Source organism: Calypte anna, chromosome 8, assembly GCF_003957555.1.
Source record: "Calypte anna isolate BGI_N300 chromosome 8, bCalAnn1_v1.p, whole genome shotgun sequence".
NCBI lineage: Eukaryota > Metazoa > Chordata > Aves > Apodiformes > Trochilidae > Calypte > Calypte anna.
The window spans coordinates 13,988,688-14,013,087 of NC_044254.1; the positions used below are offsets into that span (position 1 = coordinate 13,988,688).

The window sequence follows — 24,400 nt, forward strand, 5'->3', positions numbered from 1 at the left end:
CAAATAGTTGGGGGTGGCATTGTGAGGATGGTTGTGAAGAAGGCTGGAGATATGAAACTCCTGCAGTAGAGTTCAAGTTTAACAAAACCAAAATTTGAAAGCAAGAGTCTCTTTTAAAGTTATCACTGTTGCATTAATTAATCTTTGTTTGGAGAAGTAGGAGAAGTATTGGTAACAAATATGAAAGAGGAAGCTTTGCAGAATAGAAGATTACTGTGGCTTCAGAGTAAATACGAGTGAAATTATCCTTTAGGAGACAGAATACTTGATAACAATACTTAAGGTACAAAAAACACTACTAAGGGAACCTCATGTCTGGAAGAGACAATCTTCTAGGTCAGACTGATCCTAGTTGCAGAAAGTACCACTTAAAACAGTCTGTAAACTTCCTGACTCACACATTTTTCACAGTTTTCAGGTCAGCCAACAAGACTCCTTTTTGCTTTTGCTTTCTGAAAAGACAAGTACCAGATTCTTAGATCTATTGATCTGCTAGCTGCCTTTTTTTTTTTTTTTTCCCCAGGGAAGAGAAAGTAAATTTAGCTAATTCAGTAGATGTAGACTTAAATGTTCTTGGTCCAGTGTCTGAAACTACATTTAAATACTGTGTTGAAAAAGAACTTGGAAATAGTGACACACCAGAGAAATTAGATACAGCTTGTCAAGCCTGACGATGACTTCAGATAGTAGTACCGTGCAGTATTTTTTGTTGGCTGTGCTACTGTTTTTATCATTTACCTGTCTTGAAAATAATTTTTAAACTGATGATTTCTAATATCTCAATCCCTGCAAATATAACTAAGAGTATTATTTTCAGTAATCTTTTGAAATATAAAAATGTATTAAATTATGGCGCACGGGAAAATTACTTGAATATTCTAGTTCATGTAAAATTACTTGAATATTCTAGTTTTGAAGTAATTTACTAAAAATAGGGAAATACTTTCATTAGCTAATATACCCACTTAAGAGTGATTCTGACTCTCCTTTTTTCAGTAGGCAATCTATTAGGCTAAAATGGAGGTTTGTCCTTTATAAACTTAATTATTGGTCTGTGACATGAGGTAAACATTCTTCGAAGAGATGAAGAATATTAATATGTAGAAATTTTTCTTCTTTAGGCTCATGTTTATATTTTCAGGAAACGGAAGTGAATTTTTGTCTCTCTTTGTGATTTAGGAGCTTGTACGAAAAGGGATACCTCATCATTTCAGAGCAATTGTTTGGCAGCTGTTATGCAATGCTCAAAGCATGCCCATTAAGGATCAGTATTCAGAGCTTCTGAAAATGACATCTCCTTGTGAGAAATTAATAAGAAGGGACATTGCCAGAACATACCCTGAACATGATTTTTTTAAAGAAAAAGATAGCCTTGGACAGGAGGTCTTGTTCAATGTAATGAAGGTAAGTCATTATTTCACCCCTTAAAAATAGAGCGAGAGCCTTCACAAAACCTTGAAAAATAACTCGCCTTGCACATACTGAACTTGCATTGCTTTCATGTGTTGAAGTTTTTTAAACTTCACGGGACAAATGGTTTAACAAGATTACATTCTAGTTTCAAAGGTAGCTTTCAAACATGGTATTCCTATAATTAATGGTCTTACTGTATTATAGATTTAAAAAACATACTAAGTGTGCATTAAAGCAGAGTCACATATTAACTGCTCAGTGTATAATGGAACAAAGGGTGCCAGGAAGTAAGCAGTGTTGACCAAGACAAGACTGGCATTCAGTGTCCAAGTGTTCCTGAACCTGAAAATGATACCAGCAAGTGGCAGGTGTGAGATGTCACCATGAAGTTAAATTTGTATTTTTTTTGTCTTCATTGTACTAGAGCTTAAATTTTGAAAGACAAGACTTTTCTATGCTACATAGTTTCCCCAGGAAAGTTAGCAAGTTTCCAAATCATAGTTAACTTACACAGCTCTAAAATGAAGATGTAACATCTGTGGAGATCACCACATTTCTTCCACCTAGCAGCACTTAATTTTTCTGAAAAAATTGTTGTTTCTTTCTCTGGTCAGTCTCCTACAAAAATAGTAGCCTTTTGCAGTTTGTATGCCAGCTGTCTTTATTATCTTTCAGCAAATTCGTGTAGTTGAAAACTGGTTGCATTTTTGTTTAGGATCTGACTAAAACTTTAGAATAGAATGTCCTTGCCTGATCTGGGAGAGGAAGAGTGAAGTTATTAGCAAAATAACAGCATGACCTATGCTTACTTTTTATTGATAATGAGATTTTAATTATTGAGAGTCTTAAAAACTTTATTTTCCAGGCTTACTCTTTGGTGGATCGTGAGGTTGGATACTGTCAAGGAAGTGCTTTTATAGTTGGATTACTACTTATGCAGGTAAACATTAAAAATGTGATGCTTTAAAATCTCTACCAGAATGCATAATATATAATTATGTTTTATTGGGAAGTTTAGAAATAGTTTTCCTTCATCATTTTATTATAATGGAATTGTCAAGAGCAGCTGTTAAAGTAAAAAGATTTTCTTTTTTCCTGTGTGTCTCTATTTGCCAAGAAGATGCTATCTTAAGTTGGGGGAATACATCTATTACTCAGACCTAAGGCAGGATTGCATGGCAGAATGGCTGTTTTGCTCAGTGTTGTTATAACTGTCCAACTACTCATCTCAGTTCTATTATGCTAAATCTCATAGTTCAGGTGGAGCTTCACAGGTGATAATCTTACAGCTGCCTTTGTGTTGCTTTCTTTTGTTTTGGTATATTACAAGAAACTTGCAGACCTTCATTTCAGGTTAGAAATAATTTGACAAAATTCAATATATACAGAAGTTCATTACAGTAATTGGTTATAAATCCTTTAATTCAAAAAACAGCAAAGAATCCAAAACAAACCCACTGCACATGCAAAAAGACTTAATTCTGAACTCTCCCAGGCACTCTTGTATATCTTCATATTTGTCCAGAAATTTTACTGTGCTTTTCTATTTTAAATATAGATGCCAGAAGAAGAGGCATTTTGTGTGTTTGTTAAATTAATGCAAGATTACAGACTACGAGAACTCTTTAAACCAAGCATGGCTGAGCTGGGCCTTTGTATGTACCAGTTTGAATGCATGATTCAGGTATGTACAAAATCTATCAAATTTTTTCTTCAGTAACTATTAGTATAGAACCCGGAAACTATGGTTCAAGAATGGGCATGTCTGATGGCTTATGGGCTGCTCTCCCAAGAGTAGCTAGTTTCAGAACTTAATAACTAAATGCATGTGGCTGTATGGTCTACTTTTTAAAACTTCAGCAGCTTTAAACAATGAATGAAGCATGAGGATTTGCATTTCTACATTTTAAGCATATGAATGTCTAATTCTGTTTGGATTGAAGATCCTGAAAATCAATGTCTTCACAGTCAATTTGTAGCTATTTTTAAAAATGGAAATGGGGGGTTGTATGAAAACTGTCCTCGTATGTAGAATTAAAATTGTGGTCAAATTTGGGGCACAACAGAATTTTTCTTCCTGGTCAGGCCAATAGAGACAAATAGATTCATGAGCCACTTCCTGACATGAAGATCAGGCATGCGATGTTAAGCAGCAAATATGACATAGGTCTCTGGCCATATCCTAGATCTTTCCAGCATTTTTTTATAGCCCACTCTAGATGTGACTTCGGGATTTACAAGGTTTTGTCTTCCTATCAGAATTAGGAAGTGTTTTTGTAGTCTGAGCTGTAGAAGTGCTGTAGAGCATTCTAAAGTGGGATGTGTCTTGTGTGGTTCTTGAGAATGGTGAATAAATCCTTTTCAAGTCCTGTGTTAACAGAGCTGCTGTCACTATTAAACATCAACTGTTTTCTTCTTTTATTCAAAGTTTGTCAAAAATACACACACACACACACACAAGAACTACCACCAGAAGCTTAACATGTATTGTTTCTTCCTCTTTTCCAGGAGCATCTTCCAGAGCTTTATGTGCACTTTCAGTCTCAGAGTTTCCACACTTCTATGTATGCATCGTCATGGTTTTTAACTATATTCCTTACAACTTTTCCACTACCAATTGCAACAAGAATATTTGATATCTTTATGTCTGAGGTAACTATTCAATACTCATGATCCATTTCAAGAGTAGCTGTTCAAAGCAGTTATTTAGATATTCGTATAAATCCTGTTATGATGGGCAGATCTCAAATGCTCTTGGTTTTCAGTCCTTATACCTATCAGATTGTTTTGTAGGAGATGTCTATGTATGTAGTTTGTCAAGGAAGAGCAATGAAGCTTTTGAATGTAGATACTTTGTGCAACTTTGTACTGTAAACCCGGAAGCAATGCAATAGTGTTGCATACAACAGGGATATCAGTTTCTCAGTATTACAGTAAGTTTGGGATGGAAAGTAATGCTGCTTTTAAGCCAAAGTTAAACCTTCATGTGGATATACATGCCAAGATGAGGGAGTGTTGGCATCTTCTCCTGTTCAGGTGATGAACACTAGCCAAAGAGATTTGGTGTTCTTCAGTGTCACTATCCTGAAGACACCTAAGTCATGCTTAGGGGTTAGAGATCTACATGATTGTAACTGGTGACAAACTAAACTTCATGGTCTATTTATGTGCTCTCTCTGCAGTCATTGCTTAGAAAATAATAAGTCAATGACGGGTGTTTTCAGCTTACACTTGAGCATGTCCAAAATAGTATATATGAGTGAGACATTCCCTTGTATCTCTTTAAATAGCTTAATTGCATTGTACCATGTCTGAAATTAAAGTGGTGTTTTTGAGAAGTACCTGGGCTTTTTTTGTGCTAGATACGTTTAAGATGTTTGATATGGCTGGAACAGAGAACATGTGTCACTCAAGAGTTTTTACCTCAGCACTAACCTGTTGAAGGGGGATGGTGGGGTGTTCCTGGCACAAAAATAAATAACCAGGCTTCTTGTCTTTGGAAGAAAATAAGAAACCTGGTACCAATTTATTGAGAAATTTTTCAGTAGCTTTTTTGCTTGGTTGAGAAACTGGATACGATTTCCCATGTTAGTGGTGTGATGATTCTGTCCTGACAATGCCATGAATAATTGTTGGATATTTCTTAACTTCTGTTTTTAGGGTTTAGAGATAGTATTTCGAGTAGGTTTAGCAGTACTTCAAATGAACCAAGCAGAATTACTGCAACTTGACATGGAAGGAATGTTACAGGTAAATTAAGATAAAAATTGTAAGAGATACCTGAAATGTGTAATGTGTGTCTGTATATTCCTTTGCAGCTATTAATGACATGTAACCTTGTGCTCTGATTGCTTTTAGCACTTTCAAAAGGTCATTCCACATCAGTTTGACAGTGGTCCAGACAAATTAATCCAAGCGTCTTACCAAGTCAAATACAATGCAAAAAAGATGAAAAAGTAGGTATAACATTTTGAGAAAATAGATTACACTGTTGCTATATGCTGCTTTCTGTTTGTTTATCTTTAAAGCTAGTTATTCGTTGCTTAATTTTGCTTTTTCCGTCTTTTAAGTTTTTGGTGTTTTATACTAGAAGCAGTTAAAATGGAAGTTCTGTCTGCAAGAAAAATCTTTTAAAGCAGTACTTGTCACTTTTCTTAACTGTAATAAAGCTTTATGTCATTTATAGCAATAACCTAAAGATCTTTTGAAGAAAGATGGAAGTTATGGGGAATTACAACACTTTACTGTAAACAGGGTCTGAATAGAAAAGTAGTCTGGGGGGTGGTTTTGGTGAGGGGATTATTTGTTTTTTTGAGGGTGAAATAGGGAAAGAAGGTTAAACTTTGATTTGACCTAAATTCTTATGACTTTAGTTCTCAGGAAAAGTATTCAAAGTGCTAAAGACTGCATATATAATAAAGTGTAATGCTGTTTGAAATACAAATTAACAACACTTTGTAATACCATTGATATTTGTAAAATAACTTTCATTTGGGCTTTGAAATCCTTAGCATAATACAGGGGTTTGGTTTTTTGTTTTTGTGTTTTGTTTTTTATGGTTAGTTGCATGCCTTATCTTTTCTGCCTGTGGTAAATTGTTCTGATAAGCCAAGCTGAACATATTGTGTTATTCCAGGGTTAAGTTTGGCACATCTCCAGTTGTGTGTTATTTATTGTACATTCAGTGTTCTTGGACTGCAGATTTTGCTAGGGTCTTTCAAGTTGAATTTGCCAGTCCTTCTGTCAGTGGCCAGTGATCAAGGCTGTAGAGTGTGAAGTCTTTTCTAAAACAGAATCAGTAACAAAGCTTTCAAAAAAACTTTTTCTCTGAAAGCCCGTGTAACTGTATATAGTTTAAAATCTTACCATTCTGAGTCTGAACTTCCTTGGTTGCCTTATGTAGAGGCTTTTCATATTTCAGTTTGTTTCTCCTTCTTGCCTCTTTTTTTCAGTTGGGACAATTTTGTGGCTTGCTGGAGAGGGGCCAAAATTCCTTTTTATGTTTAAGATCTTTGTCTCAAATCTCACTGAGCCTTTCTGACTTCAAACTTTTCAAGCTCTGTTTTCTTTTGGCTGAATCTATTAAAATGAATATTGTATCATTACATTGAGTGGTTATTACAGAGTAACCCCAAATCATTGCCACTAGAAATATATACAAGTACTTGTGCTTCAAATTACAGAGTCTGTTCATATCCTTGCGTTTAAGTTTAGTTTTAATGCCCAGTCTGAATATTTATAGGGGTGTATTTGAAGTGGCCATGTAAACAGAGGAAGTATCAGTAGTATGTATCTCTGTTCTACTGTTGTTTGTTAGATATTATACCAACAAGTTGTATGCAGTTTTTCTAATTATAATTTGCTATTTCAAATTTTTAGGTTAGAAAAGGAATACACTACAATAAAGACAAAAGAAATGGAAGAACAAGTTGAAATTAAAGTAAGAGAGCCTCAATAAATTTATTTATAGATCAGTTTAATTCCTACATGTGGGGGTCACATACTTCATCTGTATTTGTAGGACATGTAAATGAGACCTCCAGAGTCTTTCAGCATTTGTTTATGGGATGCTTGTTCATAAAGGACACTTAATGAAGTTACTGAGCGTTTGGACATCAAAAAAAATCTGATGGAAACCTGCTGTATTTAGCTATTTTCACTTTTTTCTGCTGACTAAAGCCTGGTTATAGGTGGCCTCATTTACCAGAGGTTCCAAATATGTTGGTTTAGGATTAGGTGTCTAACACAAGAAGTTTTTAAAACACATGTTAAGATGAAGTTTATCAGAATGCACTTTTGAGTGGTTAATAATTGATTTTGAGATCTTGATCTTTTCTTAATGCATTGGACCCAAGACTGAGAGTCTTCTTTCTGTGTTTTTTCTTCTGGAGCTTCTGCAGTTGGTACATAATCTGGAAAAAACCATCCTGCAATTGCAGCTTATGTTTCCCTTTTACTAACTGATCTACCTCCTATATGTACATAATCACTGCAACTTTTTTTTTTTTCTCCATGATATAAATAGGCATTTGCTGATTATTTTTTTTTCTTTTTTCACTTCATTTTTTTTCACAACAGTTTTTGATCTGTACTTGGTTCTTTGTGTCAGGTTTTGGTCCATTTCATGGGAAAAGACAATGAGAGAAATGATGGGCAAAAGTAGTATGTAAAGCTTAGTAGAGGGAGTGAGGTACAGCCTTCCTTCTTCCTGTCCTGCTGGTCATTTTGCTTTTCAACATCACTTTTTAAGGCATCAATTCTTCAGAAAAATTCAGTGGCCTGCACTTGGGAGCACAAAGGTGTTCCAAGCTTTTTCAGACAGTTTGATGTGGTTGTAGCAGGCAGCAAGGCAGTTAGCAGCATTAGAACCTGCTGTAACAACATCCCAGATCAGAAGATTTGCAGGACTTGGATGACAGATTGGTGGAATAAAATCACTTGCAAGACAGATGTAATTTCAGAATCACAGAATGTCAGGGCTTGGAAAGGACCTTTGAAGATTATTGAGTCCAACCTCCTGCTAGAACAGGACAAAAACTGGGGCAAGGTCACTCAGAAATGCATCCTGACAGATCCTGAAAGTCTCTAGAGGAGGAGACTCCACAACTGCTCTGGAGGTGTGGAGCCTGTTCCAGGGCTCTGTAACCCTTACAGTAAAGAAATTCTTCCTCATGTTAAAGGTGGAACTACCTGTGCTCTGTCGTGAATCCATTGGCCCTTGTCATGTCACAGGACACAAATGAGAAGAGGTTGTCTCTTCTTGATGCCCAGCCCTCATATATTTATACACATTAATTAGATCCCCTCTCAGTCTTCTGCTCTCCAGACCAAAAAGCCCCAGGTCTCTCAGCCTTTCTTCCTAAGGCAGGTGTTCCAGTCCCTTAATCATCCTCGTAGCCCTCTTAACTATATCTTAACTTAGCAAGTTAGTATTTTAATTCAAATCCTTCTCTGCTCCCCATCCCTGCTGTCCCCCCAGAGACCCCCCCAGACAAAACAAACAAAAAACAAAAAACCCAACCACCATCCCCCCCCAAAGCAAAACAACCAACAAAAGCAACCAAAAACCCCACCATAACTAACACCAGCAACTCAGAGCTGTATCTTTCTAGGCCCTGCTTTAGGACCTTCTATAAACCATTTCTAACTTACTCTCTTTTGCTAAGAAGCTCTGTTATTTTAGGGACATGAAAAGCAAGCACATTGAGTCTTTATCTTAGCCTGACAGAATAAAGCCATGACTGTAATAATATTCTTGGGCTCGTTTCCTAGGGATACAGAGCTCTTCTGAATGTTGACAGCTAAAATTTATAGGAAATGCACTGCTAAAATATGCAGTTCTGTATAATGCTTTGATGCTTCTAGGGCATGTGAGGTAACAATTCTCAGTATAATCTTATTGATTAAATAAATAATGCTATGTCATTTAACATAAATCTTGTGAGGAAGAGGAAAGGAACCTCATAGATCTCATTAGCCTGTCCTAGTGCAGGAGGTGCACTTTCATGTCCTGTAACCGTGAAGACTGTGTCCAGCTTTGCTTATGAAGAGGAGGCTGTCAAGTCAAATGTGTAGTTAAGGTCTGTGGTTCACCTGCAGATGTATTGCTTTCATCCTATGCAATACAAATGCTCTTGTGTAACAACATCATTTCTGTATCAAGCTGTTTAATCTCGTCTTTTGAGTTAGTATATCATATAAAAGAATTTTTAAAAGACCACTAATTACTTTTGCATTTATATTGATTTTCAGAGATGTGATGAGATAAATAAGTTGTTGGCTTGTTAATTTTTGTCAAACTTTCAATTTAGAACTTGAGAAATACAATTTTAAACTGTTTACCTTTCAGAGGCTACGAACTGAAAATAGACTCCTAAAACAGCGCATTGAAACATTAGAAAAAGTAAGTATGTTGGTGATGAAGTTTAATCACTGTTAATTTATACTTAAATTGATGGCACGTATATCAAATGGGAATTTCTGAATTTCAGCTTACTGGTTTTCCTTCTCATCTATGGTGTTTACTAGCAGTGCTTAGTGAAATAGCATGGCAGTAACAAAGTAATTAGGGTCAGTGCTTGTAAATTTTTAAGGATGTGTGGCTGATAGTGAATATGAAATCAAGCATTTTGACATACCCAACTTTTGTACTGTTTTTTTTCTGAATTAGAAGCATCAGTTCAAAGTCCAGAAGACTACATGAAATAGTGGACTGCTTGGGTGGAAAAGAGGTTAATGTGAGACAATCCTCAATTTTGAAAAACTGAAGGTGCTGGGTATTTTGCATAGGAGCAAAATGACAGACCTACCAGTGACCACAGAGATGAAGATGAAGGCAGATTATTGCATCGCTAGCAAATGCAGCAGTAGAGAGGTGTTGTTGCAGCATTCACTTCAGTGCAGGGAGTCTGCTGCCATTAACTTGTTCTATATGCTTCTGAAATTCTGTAACAATTTTGGGTACATGGTGGGGAGAATATCTTTTAAGACTTTAATCTCACAAATATAAATAGAGTTTTATAAGGCTCCATTGTAACTAGATAAAACTTTAAAAGTATGCATGGTAGCTGTTGTTGATATGTTGCCAACAGGCAGACTTTGTTCTCCAGTGGCCCCTCCTGTGTTCTGGTGTCAAATTCTCTGATCTGGTCTGCTCCAGAATGAGAACATATGTGTTCATCTTAACCCTGAATATCTTTGAACAATGCACTTGTATGCTCTTGTGGGTTACAGATAGTTGTTTGTGTTCCACTGGGAAGAAAATGGTAAAGATTTGAGTTAGAGTGATACAGTTAAAAGATGTCATACTTAATATGTTAAATCCTTAACAGTTTCTTAGAAAAGCAGTCAATCTATGTCAAATTCTAATTGACTTTCTGAGTTTAGTTTGAAAACATCCACATAATGAGGACATACTGTGAAAGTTGTGACCAAAAGTACAATTTTGTAAACATCTTTGTTCCTAATAGCAAGTGCTGATAAAATTAACTGAAAAGAGCTGACATTTTAAAGTTAGAAGCTGTAGTGAATCACTGCAATGCTCATTTAGCAAATTTATAATAGTAAATATCCCTGGTTTTTACCTAACTTGTAAATGTTTGAAATCAGATTTTAATTTTTTTTTTAATGACAAAATCCTTGATGAATGGCAAGATGCTTGTGTGTTTGCAAATTCTGTTCTTAAATTTTCAGAATTCACTTTCAGAATATCTCATTCTTACTGGAATTAGAACATTTTAAAATGGGAGAAGTATTTATTAATAAGAATTTCTGAAGATTAATATAATTACAGCATCTGAAAAACAGATCATAAAGTGTGAACAAACATTCAGTTCTTCTGTTGGAAACTTATTTTTATTTTAAAATACTTTTTTCTCATACTGAACTATATGAGTTAGTCATAATTTCTGTAGTGACTTTAATGATAAATATACTAACTTCTAAGCAATAGCTCTTCTTAGCCAGTTAGAACTTTGTCCTTGCAACTTTCATTAAAAATAATGATGGTCTATGTATAGATGTGTTCTCTGTTGTAGCATCTTAAATAGAGTACTTTTAAGTGTGATAGACAATTAAATGAGCAAATTGGGGAGGGGCGTGGAACGTAGTGCTTTTCAGTGTGCATAAATGAAAAATTCTTGTAAGACTTTGGGAAGAAAAGAGAATCTATGAACTGCTCAATTGAGTTACTGCAAGAGTCCAATAATACAAAATATTAGCTGTCATGCTTGAAATCTTCTACTTGTCTGACAGTTTGCACCATTTAACCTCCTGCTTCATCTTTTTGGAAGCTTTGATTGTGCATGAATGACTCAATTCTTTGTGGAGTTTCCTTTGTGCTCAAAATATGCCTACCTTTCATGTTCTGGATGGATTACAGACCAGCTCTTGCATCCATATGCAAAGATTGTATCAGTAGCTTCTGTTTATTAGGGAAGCAAGACCTTCACATAAAAATACCCACTCTCCTGTAGGTGAATTTTAAGTGTTAAGGAAATCTGGCTTTGAGACCTTCTCGTATCAAAGATAGATTGTGCAAAAGCTATTGCAGAAAAGACTGCTGCCAGGGACTTCAAGGCTGAGTTGTCTTAATTTTTCACAAAGAGCTCTTTCAGATAAAGGGTAGAATTGGGGCATTTTCTTTCTCTCAGCTCTTGTCTTTTTTGTCACTATTATCACCCCTTTGTTTTTTGTTTTTTCTTTTTCTTATTCCTATCTGAATTTTTCCTTTGTAGGAAAGTGCTTCCTTGGCAGATAGATTGATACAGGTATAGTCTTTTAGTCTTTTACTGTATGACTCTCCTCCCGCTCTTGAAAAACCCCTAACTGTCTTAATGCATGCATATTTGCATGCTGTATTCTATCCCTGCCTTGCTGATCTGGAACAAATATAGAGCTAATCTCCTGCTAGAAACTTGTTTAATTTTGTTTACTAAAAATACATGAACCCAGTACCTGCATGTATTTTTCCTAACCCATTTTTTGTTACAAATTCCTATGAGGAATGGATTCTGTGACATCATATTAACACTGAATATTGTGAACTTAAATCTGTGCATGTACAACTGAGTAATATTGCATGAGAGGAAATTTTATTGAATGCAAGTACACAATTGTGCTTGCTTTTAATGTATGCTGAACTCTGTGAATAAAGTACTAAGGCAGCTGTTTAGTACTGTCGTGTCCTAAAATTTCAACCAATTGTGCTCTGTGCTGATTGCAAAACCAATCCAATGAAATAAGCAGCTAAGCATCACAAAGACAGACTGTCTTGGATTTGTCCTCAATTGCTTAAAAAAAATAAATTATGTCCTAAGGGACAAGTGACAAGGGCCCAGGAGGCTGAGGAAAACTACCTCATAAAACGGGAGCTGGCCACCATCAAACAGCAGAGTGATGAGGCCAATACTAAACTGGAGCAAGCTGAGAATACCATCAGGGAGCTCCAACAGCAGCAGCAATGGGTAAGAAGCCTGACAGCACATCATCTCATTCACTCATGTTTTATTTTTCCTCATCATGACATGGTCTCTGTGCTGTTCTTGTAAATGCTTGTTCATTGTGATTTGCATTCCTCAAATTAGACAGATTTGACTGAGTTTGGTCTGTTCTTACTCATAGATCACATTCGTGACCCCAGATAGATATATTACTTATTTTAAAAATAAAAAACACAACAAACACACCAAGGCAAAAATGGAACAACAAAAAAACCCACTACCACCAAAAAATACTAATAAAACCCCGCACAAAAACCCTTAGGTAGCTCTACTGCTGAGAATTTAGCCATTGCAATTTGTGTCACTTTAAGTACTAAAACTGAGAGTTGATTCATAATACATTACCTGCCTTCTCATTTAAGTCACTCTCTTCTGGTTAATGTTTCTTCTGTGTACCAATTTTATTTTCCCTACCATGCTTGAATCTGCTGCTTGCAAAAGCAGAAGGGGGTATTGTACCTGGATTTGGAAATACAGGACTTATTAAAGGTGTGGGTTTATGTGCAGATAGAGAGGAAAACCACTTTTAGAAGCTGTATGTAATACTGTGCATATATGTATTATGTGTTTTAGGTAAAATATTGTGTAAGAGTTCAGACTGTTGCTGTGAAGCTGATCTTGCTTTCTCTATGTCACTTACAAAGTGCTCAGTATCTTCTCTTGAGAAAGGGAGGGAAGCACTTTCAGCAGTCTTCACTTGCTGAATAATCTGTTCACTAGCAGTGAATATGCTCATACAGTTTTATGTAAGTGGTATCCAAGCACTTGTCTGAAGCCCTGGGCATTTCAGGTGTGTGCAGTTCTGCTTTTTAGAAGTACAGCATACTGCAGGTGCTTACAGGAGCCTTTACAAGCAGTACAGCAGTTTGTTTTACACATCTTCCCCCAAGGCTCTGAGGAAGACTTGTGCCTTGTCATGGAAGGTGAAGATGAGATCAACTATTACACTATAAAGAAATCATAACTTAAATGCAATATTAAAAAAATAGTTTATTATGTCTTGTTCAATGTGTTTCAGTGTAAAAAGGTTATACATGACTATTTATAATAGTTGCAAGGAGTTATTAATGACCTGTTACTCTGTAATGTGTAATGCTGTTTTTTATTTAACTTCTAGCAATTTCTTTAGGGTAAAAACCTCATAAAAATGATTATTAGAAAGATGGGGATATTGTAGCAATGCTTTAAAAAACTTTAGATGTGTTGTAATCTTTCAAGGGAAATAAAATGATGTTTATAGACTTGGTAGCCAATTGTTTACTCTCTGTTCACAATAGTACACATGCTTGTGGAACGTCTTTTTGGAAGCATCCATGTTACCTGCACTCAAAAGTTATTAAAAGGACTAAAATGCTCTATTTAACTATTAGCTAAATGATGAGTAATATGATTTTAAAAGCTTATGCTTTTAGTTATGCAGGGAATCCTAGTAAGCAGCAGTGATGGGCTGGCCTGGCAGGTTGGCTGGGCTGTGGATAACTGTGGATTGCAAAATTGGCTGGATTTGATCTGTGAGGGCAGAGGATTGGAGCAGTGCTGCAGGATGGGGAGTAAGGAAAATGCCAGAACGTGCAGTTAATTTAGAAGCCACACTTCCTATCCTGCAGGCTTGCAACCTTGTTTTCCTCTCCTTAGGTGTGTGAAAATGACTATAGGAAATAGTCTGAGTATGCTTGGAGCCGAGGCTCCCTGGTTATAAAGGGATTTGACCCTCATTAGTGACTAATTTTGAAAGGTTAAGGAATAGTACTGTGGTTCTGACGAGCATCTGAATTAACTCTAGACAAAGTGGTGAAAGTGCTAACATGGTTTCAATTAGGAGTTCCATAAATTCTGCTGCATTAGCAAGGTTTGTAAGGGAGAGGCTTATAACTTGATTTCCAAGCATGGAAATCGGAGCAACAAATGTGATGAGCTGCGTGTGCTCAGGGCACCACCTAGTGGAGATGCATCAGCTGCTGTTCACTACTGGCATTGCACTTCAAAGAGAGTACACTAAATATTTTTGCCACTTCGTAGTGTTGCTCATAGCAATACTGTTCTTCAGTATTAAGAATATTTGCTTAAATGGTTGTTTCTTCTGAAAGTTTGTTTTTTTTTTAACTTACAAATGTCCACATCTTTTATTTGCACTTATTTAAAGGTACAGCACCCATTCTACATATTTCATAATCTACATTGTTTCCAGTCTTCAGTTCTGTTTCAGCATGGCTGAAACTCTGAAGGCTGGACATGAATTTTCTGAATTAGAAATGTATGAAAAGAACTGCCTGGGGGCACTTGTAGCTGCCTCTTCTAAACAAGACTGTGGGCTTTAAAGAAAAAAAAAAAAAGCCTTGTTTTACTCTTAAATCATAATTCAGGAGAGATAAGAGGTTTTATGTTCATAGCACAAATACTGTCTAAACAACAGTATTTCTAGGAAAGCTAACATCCTTTGTAAAGAGTTTATGCATTTGTATTTAAAAATAGGGTTTATTCTGAGATTTGATTGTAAAAGCTGGATGACTTAAAGGTGTAAGTATTGAATGTGCCTACTGCATGTGTGTGTATGAAGAAATTCTCTTACCACAGCATGCAGTACTGCTTTGTAAGGCTGGATGCAGAGATGGGTATCTTTTTTGATGAGTATCTTTTTGACTGAAGTCCAACACCAGAATCCCATATTACATTCAACTTCAGTTTTTCATATGCTGAAGTAATAATAGGGAGTTTTGGGTTGAACCATAAAGACTTTGTTAAAACTGTTGAATCTACTTAGAGAAGTTCTTACCATTGTTTCCTAATGAAAGGAAGGCAAGTTCTGCTATAGTACTTATTCCAGACAACCTGAGAATAGTAGTCATGATCATATAATAAATCACATATTAAGTGTCATCAAATGCATTCTATTTATTTCTGAATATATTTAAGGTCATTTGGAGGGGGGAAAGGAAGTAAAAAATAAAGTTTGAGATGGAGACTTCATACTTACTTTTAATTTGGATGTGAACTTTTACATCCTAATAGAGAGAAACTGTCAGTGTAAGGTTTTTAAGAACAGTGTACAATTTTTATATTGAAAACTGTACAATTGATAACTGTACAATTGATAACTATAACAACTGTAAATTTATATTGACCTGTACAATTTTTATATTGATAACTTGGAAAAAAATAGTAAGAAAATTGTAAAGCCAGTGCTTTGGCTCTCCAAACCTGAATGGTTTTGAAGAGAATGGAACTGACCTATCTTTGGCATGTCTGATCTTTAAATACAGAAACTTGGCAAAGGCTTCGAGATGTAGTGGGTAACCAGCAGGTTAACAGGAAGGTGGTTTTTTTCCTCATACTGTTAGTATATCATGAACTGAAAAGAGGAAGTTGTGCCTGACTTCAGCTGATACAGAAGGTTTTCTTTGGAGGGATACTAAGACGCAAGATACTTAAGGAGGTGGGAGTGAGAGTAATCTAACCTAATCCTGATAATTAGGTGACGAAGGGTTTTTTGTTTTTTGGGTTTTTTTCTCTGTTCTTTTTCTCTTATGGTTTCTAAATTAAAAAAGGAGTTTCTGCTGGATGTATAAAATGAATAAAATAACATTTTCTGCCAGTTAAATACACCTCCACAATACAAATCTCAGTCTTTCCCATGGATACTCTAATTTGCAATGGTTACCTATTTCATCAGCCTGAATGCTTGAAAACTGAATCTGAGAAATGAGTGACAATTCAAGCTAAAATTGCTTCACATCCTATTTTTAAGAAGGCTCTTCGTGTATCATGTGAAGATGGAATTTTCATTGACTATACATTGATATGGAAGCATATCCATTTTACAAGGTAATTTATGGCTGTGCATTTGGTTACCATTACACCAGCTCCATAATGCAGAGTTTCTTTTCAGGAGCTCATGCTGAAATGCCTAACAATAATTGAGAGCATAATAATTTATGTAGGGATTTTATGCTTGTAATGAGTGCTGCAACTTTATGGAAGGCTTAATTTTATTGTAAACCTTTTTATATTACATTCTGATTTGCAACCAGAAAGCAGAAAAGAGAAATACTGTATTTAGTGAAGTACTGCAGCTAGTGCTTAAATGTGTAAACAAAGTTAGCTGAGCAGCTGCTGAACAATCTTATAATTGCCCTTCAGTATAGAGTACAGGAATGTATTCTGTAATAAACATAATTATGTGCAAAAATCTGCCATTGGCCAAAATCCTAGGAATGGTTATGTCAGTCTCCAAGACTTTAATATTTCTGAGATTTTAAGAAAAGTTGTGGGAAACTAAATACAGTTGTTTGAAGGCATCAAGGACTTTTCTTTCAGTAGTAAATGGCTGTGGGACTACATTTTTTGTGCTTTGTATTATAGACATCTTTTCAACACAGACAAGAAAAACAGTGTTATTGTGATTAAAATGTTTGGATGGTGCCTGGAAATCTGGATCCACATTGTGGGTTTTGTCACAAATTCTAGGGCCTACAGACTATATACAAGAGCAGAGTTTTTGTGCTAATGTCAGTCTTAAAGCAGAAGTTTGTTTTGACTATAAGCTTATGTTATATTTTTGTACTAAACTATTACTTTTTTTTTTTTTTTTTTTTTTTTTAAGGAGCAAAATCTGAACTTTGAACTTGTGAATACTGTTTTTTAAATCTCTTTTGATCTTGGCTGTGTTTTTTTCCAGTCTATGAAAGTTAAAGTTTGTAGCTGAATAGATGAGTGCTCCTAACATATTCCTTAGGCAAGCAAAATCTAAACAAAGGTTTAGAGAGTATGCTATTTACAGTATGCTTACACCTTGCTGCAAAATCAGGTTGTATTCAGCTTTTTCAAATCTCTTTTCCCTGGAAAGTACAAGAGGAGTTCTAACCTGAGAAAAGCATTTAGTTTTGTTCCATATGTATCTTAAACAGAATCTGGAACAGGAAATGTAGAGTCTGTTTAAGTGTCTGTACATATCAGCTGATGGACTTGGACAAACATCCATGAAATAAGAAAGAGCTGCTGCCTGTTCTCTGTCTGCATGGGTTACATGTGCTGCTCGTGTTCCTCTGTCACTTGTAGCAATTGTAGAAATGCATCAGCATTGTCTACACACCATCTACGTACATGCAAATCAGGGCTACCTCCAGTGCTTGTCGAGGCAAAGGGTTGAAAATAATAGGAATTAAATTGCCATTGTATGAGAGGGAGTAATATTAATTATACTGTGGTCTTTGTACATTAAGCATTCTCTGTGTTCAACTGGGGAGTTAAGTTAGGTGAACACTTACATGAATAGTCTCAGTGACACTAAAGACTGCTTGCATGAGTTAATTTGCCTTGTAATGCTATGTGTGTATCCCCTCTGATATAGCTCTCTGTAGACATAAGAAGCAGAATAAATTAGAACACTAAGTTTAGTTAGTGTAGGTTTTGAATTTGGATTGCACTGTAAGTCATGATGAAAGGCTTAGTTTTTACAGGCAGAGAACTATTAAATTATCTGAAGCAAACAAAGTAGGAAATAGGTGTATCTTGAAAATCCATAGAGCATCACTACACTAAAGCTAAATTGTTAGTTGAATAAAAATTAATCTATGAATCCAAGTATGGTATTTATTCTTCACAATATAGGTGTGTCACAAAAATATATTAAAATATTTCTCTTTAGGCTTATTTTTTGTAGGTAGCTATGCATACAGAGTAGCTAGGCAACTATTTTTTTTTCTTTTTTTTTTTTTTTCCCTAAGATGGAAATTTAAATGCTGATGGTGGGATGGTCTGTCAAGCAAGTCTGAGAATATGTGGTGAATCTCAAGCCATTTTAAAGTGACCCAAGAAAGAAATAAAATGTATTTTGTAACTATTGACTGGAGGAAAAAAGTTAAGTGGGGCTTTTGAAAACAAATGTTATGACTTCAGCTGGATGTATCTGTTGAAAGAAGCAGCTCCATGAATTTTTGCTGTAGCAAGTGAAAGGGTAAAATTCACTTTTAACTCTGCCTGATCAACAGTGAAGGAATAAGTTAATGGTGCATTAACTTACCCGAGCAGAACTATGAGTTTTTTCTCTTCCCACTGAAGTTTGGAAAGGGTAACTTCAACTTCTGAACTGGCTTTTTATTCCGTAGGGAATGTTTGGTGTACACAAAGCTGTCTGGGGATAGTCTTGGAGTAAGTCCTGTATGGAAAGAACCAAAGTTCCTTGTAGCTTGAGACCATGTTGCCTGTCTAGAAGGGGCTACTCTGCTGCTTGTGCTTGGATTCTTTTGTTAATCCACAGGGCTTGCCTGAGAAGAGAATCTCAGAAGGGATACCTATAGTGACTAAAATATGACTGTTTTAAATCCAAGATTATGGAAGGCTTCTGTTGAATCAGAGTTTGAGTAAAAGATCAAGAGATACTTGTACTAGCTTTGTGATTTGGTAGCCTTTGCTAGGCATCTTTTTCTGCATATCATGAAGTAATCACAGAACCTTTGAGGATTTTTCAGTTTGGGTAACAATGAGAGAAAAGCATGAGCTCCTCATAGGGCTCTCAGTTTGGTCTTAAACATTTGACTGTGCAGAGATGTGCAAGAAGCATAGCATGAGGGTTCTTACTGTCAGCAATCTGGATGAACATGTTAGTAACTTGTATAAGGTATGCATTTCTTCTGTTGATCTTAACTTAGTATTCCTCATGCTGAGCATTTTAATGTACTTTTCACTCCAAACCTGGCATATAAAACCCCTTTCAAATCATCTGTGCTTCATACTAAACATATTTCTACAAACTTTGTAGCATAAATGCAGTACACGATACAGTGAAGACTTTGTGCTACAGCTGGAAAAAGAGCTGGTCCAAGCCAGACTGAGTGAAGCAGAATCCCATTGTGCCCTGAAGGAGATGCAAGATAAAGTTCTAGAGATGGAAAAGGTAAACCAAACCAGGACCCTTTGTATGAAATAGCACCAGAAACAGAATGCAGGTCCCTTTAATTCTTTGCATAACTGTGCTCTACAGTCTTCTCTTCTGTGATTTCATGATTGCAAGATGTTTTTCAAACCTGAAGTTTATACAGCAAAACCACTAAGATCTTTCTGGACTTGCAGCGTTTTGTGGAGAACAGGTCACTTCTCTGCGCTTCTGAAGCCCTCTGCAGTGGAAAATTGGATTCTGTTGGGGTCTTTACAGTAAACATCATGTGTTTCAAAATCATACCCTGCAACAAGAGCAATAGGCTTAGGGTGAGCATTGAGGTGGTGTGAAACTAGATAGTCTAGGAGAGGAGGGTGGAAGGAGTTCAGTGTTACTATTCACAGGTCTTTTTCCCATTATGAGCAATGAGACAAGTTATCTCCACTGATGAGGATCAAAATCTCTACTGCTTTTTGGGTGCCATTCCAGCTTGTAACTTACTGATGCCAGAGTCCGAGTTGTACTCAAACCAGCTGTCAAACATTTAACCTTTCTTTGAAGAAAAACCTAACTGCAAATAACATAGAGAAAAATGAAAGGAAAAAACCATTAATTAACCTAGTAGAAAGCAGTCAGCAGTCTCTTCAGATCCTATTGTATTGGCTTTGGAAATTGCTTCCTCATGGAAATTTTGACGAGTCGTGTACTCAGGAATGTGGCCAGAACTTACAGCTGATTAAGTTAACCCACTGGAGTCAAGAGTTGAATTACCTGAGGAGTTTAAGGGAAGTCTGGCAGGCTAGTAGTGTGGTTGCTTTTAGTGTACTAATCATTGGTAAGGATATATGAACTAAGGTATTTTTCAAAGTTCTGAAAGAGTCTAATTCTTAACCTTCATCAGCATGAAGATCACATACACTGAAAACATAAATGTAAGGAAAGACTGGAACAGGAGGGGGAAATTACAGTGTGCCAAGCAAACTGATGCAAAGTAGTATTTCAGTCTCTCTATAGTCAATTTAGAGAACATGAAAGGGATTGAAGTTATACAAATTCCTGCAAATGCAGCTCTTTACTGCTCTTAGTTATGTGTCATTATCTGGGAAATTTCTGCTCAATAACCCAAAACTTGTTTGGCTGTACTGACAGTGATACAAACATCCTGAAACACACCCTGTCGCTTCCTGTATTTGCCAGTTCTAGGATCCAAGATTTGAAACAGAGAGAGTAATAAATGGCTCTTGTGCTGTGTTAATGTTAATAATGTCCTTTACTCTTTAGAAAAATCTGGCAACTGTCACAGTACTACATATTTACAAAAGTATTTGGTTCGGCTGAAAATTACTACCAAGAAACACAACAGAAGGCGATGAAGAAGAGTTCAACTTCTGAGTATTTAGTGACCAGTGATTTGATGTAGGGATATTGTAGCTAGGCAGACTATGTCCTTTTTCTTCCCTCATGCTTCTTTCTCAAACTTGCATTGTTACACTTTCATCACTTTTACTTTCCCCAGGTCATTCCTGCCATGTTTTTTCCTGTTTTCTGTTTAGCTTTGTCTAGTCTTTCTACTTTTTCCTCATGTGTTTTTGTAAATATCCATGTACGTTCATCTGTGAGACCTTTTCTTGACTGGTTGTTGTTTATTAATGGGTGGTTCCTTTGTCAAAATATATATTCTTCTTTTTGAAGGCAGATGAGCTACTTCCCCACACTCAAAATAAAAAAACCATTATTTTTCCAGTAAGCCTAAATAAAAGTTATAACTGTAAAGGTGTAGTTTTAGTTCCTCATTTGCTCTACTGCTATTAACTAGCTCAAAGGCTTTCAGATTTCTTTGTATATTTTTTATGATATGCAAAAATAGTATAAAGCTTTGTTAAAGGTGCCACCTGAGCAAGACAGACTATGTAAAATGACCTTTCAACTATTTTCTGTAGTTGGCAGTTGGAAGACAACTACTCACATGCCAAATCCAGGAACTTAAAGTTGAGTGACTGTATTTTGTAAGGCATGTGTAATAAGGTTTGGTTCGTAATAAGACTTGTCTGTATTCTTGGAGTGGGTGTCACTCAGCACAATTTTATTCAACTACCTATTTAAGAGGATGGTCTTTGTTGCAGAGGAACAGCTCTCTCCCTGATGAGGAAAATGTTGCTAGACTACAAGAAGAATTGATTGCAGTAAAATTAAGAGAAGCAGAAGCTCTGATGGGTCTCAAAGAACTAAGGCAGCAAGTCAAAGATTTGGAGGAACACTGGCAGGTATGGGCAGCAATACACTTTTAACAATTTTTATTTTTAATGAATTATGATGAAGCAAATAGCAACTGAAATTTTGAGATGTAGAGATCAAGTAGAAACTCCAGTGATTGTGGATCAAGCCACTGAGGTGAGGAAAATATCTAAATGCAAGCTGACACAAGAAATTTTAGTTCAAAAGTATGTTAGAAATTGGTCCCTAGTTGTTAGAGATGGCAGGCAGCCTGTGCTGCCAGCTAACCAGACTTGCAGAAAGGAAGCACCTGATCAATGCTCCTTCTTCACTAAATATTGATGTGGGCTAGAAGTAGGTGAAAGTCTCAGGACATACTTGCAATTCACTGACTTACTTCAGTTGGGAATGACAGCGTTCAGCTTTTTAACTGTTTCTAAAACTAGTAAGTCTGTACGGGGTTCTAGTTTTTAGGACAAACGGGAGAACTGCAGTGACTTGGTCTACATATAACTCAGACCTTAAATGAAATAGGGGAACACCAGGAAAGATCAGGCCTTATGAGCAGGGGCATGCTGTTGTTTCAGCGTCATCTGGCACGTACCACCGGAAGATGGAAAGATCCCAGAAAAAACACAGTGAACGAGCTACAGGATGAGCTGATGACGGTGCGATTGAGAGAAGCAGAAACTCAGGCTGAGCTGAAAGAGAGCAAACAAAGAATGATGGAGATGGAAACACAGGTATGTTACTGAACACAGACGTGTGAATCGACCTGAATGCTGGCAGATTTGTGTCAGAAGCTAAATCTGTGATGATCTTTTCTCACTTGAACTAATTGGTAGATTCTGTGAATGTGTGTGAATCTTAACTAAAATGTTACTGACATAACAAAAGTGTGCTTAAGGTGTTTTGAATTTTTCAAACCCAATTGATCAGTTTGGTAACTGTAGTTCTAATTCTTTAAATGCCTGAGAGAGCTGGGACTCTTTAGCCTGGAGAAGAGAAGGCTGAGGGGACATCTGGATAATGTTTACCAGGTTCTAAAGGTTGGCTGCAAAGAAGATGGAGCTGGACTCTTTTCAGTAGTTCACAGTGACAGAAGGAGGGGTGACAGGCACAAGGTGAAAGATAGGAAGATCCATTGAAACATAAGAAAAAAATTCTCTCCTGTGAGGGTGACAAGGCACTGGAACAGGCTGCCCAGTGAGGTTGTGGATCCCCTCCTCTGCGGATACTCAAAACCCACCTGGATGCAGTCGTGTGTAATGTGCTCTGGGTGATCCTGCTTTAGTGGAAGAGTTGGACTAAATGATCTCTGGAGATCCCTTCCAACTCTGACAATTCTGTGATTCTGTGTAAGGATGTGCTACTCAAGAGAGATGATTGCAGTGCAAGGCACGTGGTGGTTTATTTCTGACAAAGGCACCACTTCTTCTATATCAACTAAATAAAAGTTATCAGTTGCCATAATTTAAAATTTTTTATTGAAGTGTTAGTTCTTTTTCACTGCAATTAAAGGTGTGCGTTTGTTTTGTTGCTTTTTCCCCATCTGTATTTACTTTAGTCAGTAGGGGGCACAGGTATCCTGCTATTTGGACTACAAGGATTAAACTCACAAGGCCTTTAGATACTTCTCACTGCAGTGTTATGCATCTAGTCTTTATATCTGCCTATGCTTTTTTACTTTGATTTGATAGAAATGGAGTGGTTCTCATGTTGTGTACTAGTCTGTGCACAGCTTCATATAAAAATGATGACTTGTACTAATATGCTGATTTAATTAAGGTGCCATATTCCTTTGAGGAGCTCATTGAACTGAAAAATGTGCACAGAGTATTTCAGCTTGTTTCTGTAGTTGAGATACAAGTTCAGAAAATCTTTGCTTTACCTAAGCAAGAGATTAAGAAAAGCAGATGTAGAGGAGCTTTGCAATAATGACCTTACAATGAGTCACCTGGTGTTTAAAATCGGTTTGAATATCCTGGTCATAAACCAAATGTTATGCAAACTTCTCTGATTATACTTAGAAAATTCTGAAAGCTTTTTCTTAAAAAAGGGGTTTTTTTCCATAGTAAGTGATGTACAAGTCTTTCTTGACAGGGTTTGGGAATTAAATTAGTACCTAAGATCTTTCCTGAACATGCATTTTCTTTCCTTTTTTGGTAAATTTCAGAATCAGATCAATAGCAACCATTTACGAAGGGCAGAGCAAGAAGTCACCAGCCTACAGGGGAAGGTGCAGTACCTTTCTGCACAGAATAAAGGACTTCTTGCTCAGCTGAATGAAGCAAAACGTAGACAAGCAGAGATTGAATGCAAGGTAAACAACATCATGGATAGACTTTGTGGTAATGGATATGTACTTCTTAGTCTTGTCACTGTTGTTGGACAGGATTGTGTCTCAACTGAGAAGCAGAAATCACAAGACCAAAACTTTTTTTACTAGTATGGCAGTTATCATCTGGAATTTACCATCTCACAAACTCACTTGAGGTGCAGAGTTCCTTCTTTGTGGTCCAAAAAAGGTAAAATTTTCTGTGAAGTGAGGTTCTGCACAGAAAAGCGCGTGTGTAATATAGGAAAAGACACTTTTATACAACAGATTCTGATAACCAAGTAAACTGATTGTCTTCAGTCCATTACTGCATGGTTAGTTTAGGTTTGAAAAAAGGGAGTAAAAGTAGTATTTGAATAGAGAGGTCTATGGAAGGGCATGTTGTAGTAGTCATCACCTAACATTAAACAGACTGTAAGAGGACAGCCTAAAAAACACTGGGCAAAAGAATTATTTTATTATTGTCTAAGGACAAAAGAGAGGCAAATCTGATATATGAGTCTCAGATTTAAATAGTTAATTTTGTAACTAAATCCATAACTATTTGCTAATAACTTTTGG

The 24,400-nt window shown here is 36.4% G+C and overlaps 1 protein-coding gene across 7 annotated transcripts in view; it reads left to right on the forward strand.

The window, feature by feature from the left end:
* Positions 1-24,400, forward strand: part of EVI5 (ecotropic viral integration site 5) — a 74,970-nt gene that overhangs the window by 17,832 nt on the left and 32,738 nt on the right. For 5 of the 7 annotated variants that reach the window (XM_030455193.1, XM_030455188.1, XM_030455190.1 and 2 more), the window contains 14 exons: positions 1,180-1,404; positions 2,279-2,353; positions 2,972-3,097; positions 3,922-4,065; positions 5,074-5,163; positions 5,272-5,369; positions 6,793-6,853; positions 9,263-9,316; positions 11,649-11,681; positions 12,231-12,377; positions 19,171-19,305; positions 21,411-21,551; positions 22,089-22,244; positions 23,678-23,824. In XM_030455193.1, coding sequence (XP_030311053.1) covers positions 1,180-1,404; positions 2,279-2,353; positions 2,972-3,097; positions 3,922-4,065; positions 5,074-5,163; positions 5,272-5,369; positions 6,793-6,853; positions 9,263-9,316; positions 11,649-11,681; positions 12,231-12,377; positions 19,171-19,305; positions 21,411-21,551; positions 22,089-22,244; positions 23,678-23,824 — 1,632 coding nt within the window. The remainder of the gene's footprint in view (positions 1-1,179; positions 1,405-2,278; positions 2,354-2,971; positions 3,098-3,921; positions 4,066-5,073; positions 5,164-5,271; positions 5,370-6,792; positions 6,854-9,262; positions 9,317-11,648; positions 11,682-12,230; positions 12,378-19,170; positions 19,306-21,410; positions 21,552-22,088; positions 22,245-23,677; positions 23,825-24,400) is intronic. The other 2 variants (XM_030455191.1, XM_030455189.1) reach the window with 1 other exon arrangement.